Here is a 4,935-nt window from a genome sequence, read left to right on the forward strand (position 1 = left end):
AAACCTCAAATTAAACCTAAAATGAACCTTGTGTTGTAGTTCACCTGGTTGTGGCATGCCTCTCTTACCGAGAAGTCATCAGTTCGACTCTCCTAGGCATTGACGATTCCAAAATGTAAACTCAATGAGGTCCTAAAATTTTTTTCAGTACTAATTATATTTGAATGCTATTATAGTGGTTGTTTACTTTCTAAAAATTACAAGTTCGAAAAATATATTGAGTCCGAGTAGTTAAGGTGTCCTATACATTTTAAAGGAAAAATTATAGAAATTCGAAAAAGATATGGGGTCCTCCAGTTAAATTTATTGGTGTCCTTACATTTTGGGTAATGATATATCCAACATCATTTTTATTACATCCACCATAAAGTATGCATTAACATGTTGTACTGTACAACATGTTAATGCACAGTTGTGGTAAATGTAGTAAAAAGGATGTTGGATATAACATTACCCATACAATTTACAAAGTATTTTCTACTAATAATTTTCAAACTAGCGGTGACCGTGATCCCACGAGACACTATGTAGACTCGCCACTGTCCGTAGGATGCAACATTGTACACAATGTTGCCCCTTAACCCTTGAATTCCACCCAAGGGGCACCTCCAGCACATCGCGTTGCGGGAGCAGTGAGGGAGGAGGGTTTACCGCCCATACCCTCGAATTAGGTTGAGTTTCCTCCTGAGCAGTAGTTGGAAGCGGGTTATGCAACTGCGGAAGATGAACGCATAAGTGGTTTAGTTTCCTGAGTGGTGTTGGTGAATGAGCTAAATAAAATGAAAGGTAAAATGTCGAACATGTCTCGCACATGATTAAATTTAATGATAAGATTTAATGACCTTTATAGTTTTTTTTTTTTTCAAACTTAATATATCATATATCGATCCCGACCCCTAATGAACAAGATCAATTTCTGTAACAAAAATTCATCAAATATAGCATGACTCAAAAAAGTATCTTTAAAAAAAGTGATTATTATTAGATTAGATGAAAGATGATAATATAATAACATACCAAACAAATACAGGGATCAGGGGAATAATAAAAAAAAAAAACAGAATTTAATATACTTCTAATGGATCACATGTTGTACACCACATGCAACTGACTACTAAAATGCACTTATTTTATATGTGCTCTCAAGAATGGGTGGGTGGGCCCCTGCTCCAACCCTAGCCAGCCAATTTAGAAAGTCACTAAAGGAAAGGGTGGTTGTAGTTGCTATTCCTACACAACAAAGTCAAATGTGACTCATTCCACTTGATAACTAAGCTAACAAACACCCCCAAATCTTATCCGTAGAAAGTCAATAAATTCCTCTGCATATCCGCGTCTGGTCTTAAACTAGTCACTTGGTCGCGACCCGTAGGGTCCACAAAACCGATCAGATGACTGTTTTGACCAACACCTAAAACCGCCCGTGCATCCGGTTTCTGTTATGGTTGCTTCCGGGCCTCGTGTGCTGGTTTTTCGTTAAAACGTTCTGCTTTGGAAGATCATGCAGCTCCATAACTTGTATGGTTCGCTGCTTCTTCGCTGTTAAGGATATAAAATTAGCACTTTTACCATAAGAATGTCACTTAAACTAATCAAGATTAATCAACAATAACCTTTTTCCGCTTGTTGATATCGTTCTTGGAGCTTCCTCTTTGTTGCTTCAAGCTTGTCTTTTTCAATTTCCTCATTTGATGACATCAGTTTCTGTTTGTATAACATTTATTCTTTAATAATTATCAAGTTTACAGTCAACTGATACATTAAACACATTAAGCAGACCCTAATAGGCTAATATGCTAAAATAATACGGTTACTTACACGTTGTTGAGGAGTTACGGGTCCGTTAGGAGAAGTTGGTTTTTCAAGGTTTTGCAACTTTCGGTCCACATTTGGAGTCCTGCGTCTCGGTGTTGCGTCAAAAACCGGAGGTCTACTCGGTTTGACCACATCTGGTTTTGGAGCCATGTTTGACCCATTTGACGGTTTCTGTTGTGCCCACTTGGTTATGTTTTGCTTCTCAACTGGCGGTTTTCTCCCGTTATTACCATTCTTGTTAAATTCATTGCTTTTTCTAAGATCTGCGAAAAAATTGAAATGGGAGATCAATAAAAACCGAATAAGATAAGATGGATCTTATATACTTACGGATTTTTCTAATGACAGCCCTTTTTGCTATTGTTAGCGTGCTTAAATGGGATGTACATTTACAAGTTTTTTATGTGACAGTTGTTAGTTTTAACAAGTTTATTATGCACGCTAACGACAGTCCTAAGGGCTCTCGTTAGAAAAATCCTATACTTCATGTAAAATTGTAAACATTTAACTCACTTCCATAATCATCCATGCCATCAAAGAACTTCAAAGAGCCATAATTGAAGACATAACAAAAACAAACACAAACACAAACACGTCAACGAATGGTCCCAAAAATGCCCTAAAACAGAAGTTTGTTATATCATAATGAAAAACAAACCAGAGTTGCATACCTCATTTAGCTCCAATGACATCGAGTGTGGGTCCAGAAATGCTAAATCTTCTAGAGGAGGTGAAGGCAAACCTTCCTCTTCATCAAGAACCGATGGATTTATTGACTCAGGGGTATTCTCGGAAACTGCTATTCAAAATAACAAATCATTTCAAGAAAATGGTAATATTTGAAAACCGAAAAAAAATGTTGAATTTATTTTCGTTTACTTACTAGTCGCCTTATTAGTAGCATCCACCCACTCATCAACCATATCCTTCCACACCCTAAAATGAATCATTAAATATATGGTTTCTAATTAGCATACGTATGAATTAATCGGATATGTGTTGCCATTAAAGTGACTTAAACTATCATACAATCTCTTTCTTTAGTTGAACGTAACCTAACTAAAGTGTAAACTACACTTTGATCACAAAAGATGCTAATGGAATCAAACTTTTTGTCAACTATAACTTATATAACAGTTAAATGCATAACAAGTAATAGACTAGAACTTCATACTCAATTAGTTTCCTTGCAATTTGGCGAATATCCTTTGATGTATGCTTCCGAAGAACATTTACAGATTTTCCAATTTCAGTTGCCTGAAATACGGTTTACCAATCATATGATAAGCATATCAATAAAATATCAACAAGTCACAAATTAGTAATTAATCCGGTAAAGATTATAACCAAACCTTGAGTGTCTCTACAGATATTGCCATCAATTGAAGCTTCCTTAACGAATTGCATAGAACCGATGAAGACTAACAGGAACAAAATTATAACTACAATCATTATTATGCAAATAGAAACCAAACAATAATAAACAACTAATTCTAGAGTAAAATAAATAACTCTGCAATGTAACAGGGTTACATTAAGCATAAAGTAATGTAAAACTGCATTGAAAGTCAAGCAATAGGGGAAAACCTCATCTGAGCTGTTGTCAACAATTTCTTTGATCCTCAAAACCTCATTAAAAGTTTGTGATTCTTCTTCAATTTCATCGGTTAGAGCTTCTGCATCTCCATAACTGTACTTGCTAACATGATCATTAGCCTCCACATCATGATGATGCTCATCATCATCATCATCATCATCATTTTCATATTCGTCGTCATCATCGTTATTTCTAGAACAATTAATCACTTTGCTGCTCTCTTTACTATAATTCACATTAGCATCACTTAGATTACTCTTATACTTAACTCCCTCATCACCATCATCACCATGATCATGATCATGATCATGATGATCATTATATTCTTCATTATTATCTACAGGTAAGGCTAATTCCTCTCTATCACAACCAGAACACTTAATCAATTTACAAGTATATAAAATTTGAGCAATTGTATCTCTCCTAGCTTTAAATTCTTTTGGGCAATCAGAAGCAGCTAACATGATTGCTCCTTCAATTATTTCGAATATGTTAGCATCAGCACTACGAAAATACTCCCTCCAGTAATCCATCCTTACAGAAGATTTCGAAACCGCCATATAAACAGACCCCACCAAGCTCACAAGCTAAAATCCACCAGGATTAATCTTGATGACTAATAGATATCAAAATTAGAACTTTAACTGATTTCGATCAAACGCATTAATCTAAAGACTCGAAGTCAGAGCAAATTTGACCAAACCCGGATATCAAATTTGAAACTTTAGCCAATCCTGATTATACCCAGAATTCTAAAACTGCAAATTCACTACAAAATGATCAAACCTAGAGATGAAAAATCGAAACTTTAACGGATCAGACCCTAAACCCTCAAATTTAAAGCAAATTTGATTCAACCCAGATATCAAAATAGAAACTTTAACTAATCCTGATCATAACCATAAACTTGAAATCTCAAGTTATCGACAAATTTGTTCAAACCCAGATATCAAAATCGAAACTTTATTCGATCTTGATTATACCCATAAACCTAAAACCTCAAATAAGTTTCTTTTTTGGAGAAATTAATCAAACAAAGAAAAAACTCCAACAAAGCTACGATTCAACTAGAAATAAAAAAGTCTTGATATGTCAAAATATATATTATTGAAAACACCAAATTGGGTGTCATGAAATAATCAAAGGGGGATAAGATTAAAAAATCCGAAATCAATTAAAAAATGGTTGTAAGAATAATAATGGTTAGATTGATTCAGTGGATGGAGGGAGGGAATAGGAGGGTGTAGGTGTACGCAAGGCAGAGTGTGAAAAGTAGAATTTTTATTATTCAGATTTCTCTTTCAATTTTCACAGAGAAAAAACAAAAAACTTTTTAAGAGTCTTCCTTTTTAGTGTCTATCTCAATCTATTCTAATCGGTAGACTCGCTTGATAAACTACAAAATAAAACCCATGCCTTTTTTCTTTTTATTCACATTTATTTTATTTGACCGCCACCAATAAACTACAAAAAATTTCTTAATTTATATACAAAGTTAATTAATGTTTACATGTGATAATGTA

At 34.4% G+C, this 4,935-nt stretch overlaps 1 protein-coding gene across 2 annotated transcripts; it reads right to left on the reverse strand.

The window, feature by feature from the left end:
• Positions 1–968: 968 nt before the first annotated feature.
• Positions 969–4,713, reverse strand: LOC139840131 (probable mediator of RNA polymerase II transcription subunit 26b). Of its 2 annotated transcripts, none has more exons than XM_071830361.1 (9): positions 3,403–4,713; positions 3,168–3,236; positions 2,990–3,072; positions 2,699–2,751; positions 2,487–2,611; positions 2,329–2,356; positions 1,819–2,078; positions 1,614–1,704; positions 969–1,539 (listed from the first exon to the last, which is right to left on the reverse strand). In XM_071830361.1, exons 1-9 carry the CDS (start codon positions 3,970–3,972, stop codon positions 1,412–1,414), a joined length of 1,407 nt encoding a protein of 468 aa, XP_071686462.1. In that variant the 5' UTR covers positions 3,973–4,713; the 3' UTR covers positions 969–1,411. The 2 variants fall into 2 exon arrangements, with proteins under 2 accessions (XP_071686462.1, XP_071686461.1); XM_071830360.1 differs by having other exon boundaries at positions 2,487–2,614.
• Positions 4,714–4,935: the final 222 nt, after the last annotated feature.

This window comes from Rutidosis leptorrhynchoides, chromosome 4 (genome assembly GCF_046630445.1).
Source record: "Rutidosis leptorrhynchoides isolate AG116_Rl617_1_P2 chromosome 4, CSIRO_AGI_Rlap_v1, whole genome shotgun sequence".
Lineage (NCBI taxonomy): Eukaryota > Viridiplantae > Streptophyta > Magnoliopsida > Asterales > Asteraceae > Rutidosis > Rutidosis leptorrhynchoides.

Bases quoted from the DNA above. Each gene is read 5' to 3' on its own strand.
- LOC139840131 (XM_071830360.1), bottom strand. From the start codon at position 3,972: ATGGCGGTTTCGAAATCTTCTGTAAGGATGGATTACTGGAGGGAGTAT. The intron at 2,615-2,698 runs GTAAGTAAACGA...TATTTTGAATAG, and splicing joins TGCTACTAATAAGGCGACTA to CAGTTTCCGAGAATACCCCT. The intron at 1,705-1,818 runs GTAAGTAACCGT...TTATACAAACAG, and splicing joins CCGTAACTCCTCAACAACGT to AAACTGATGTCATCAAATGA.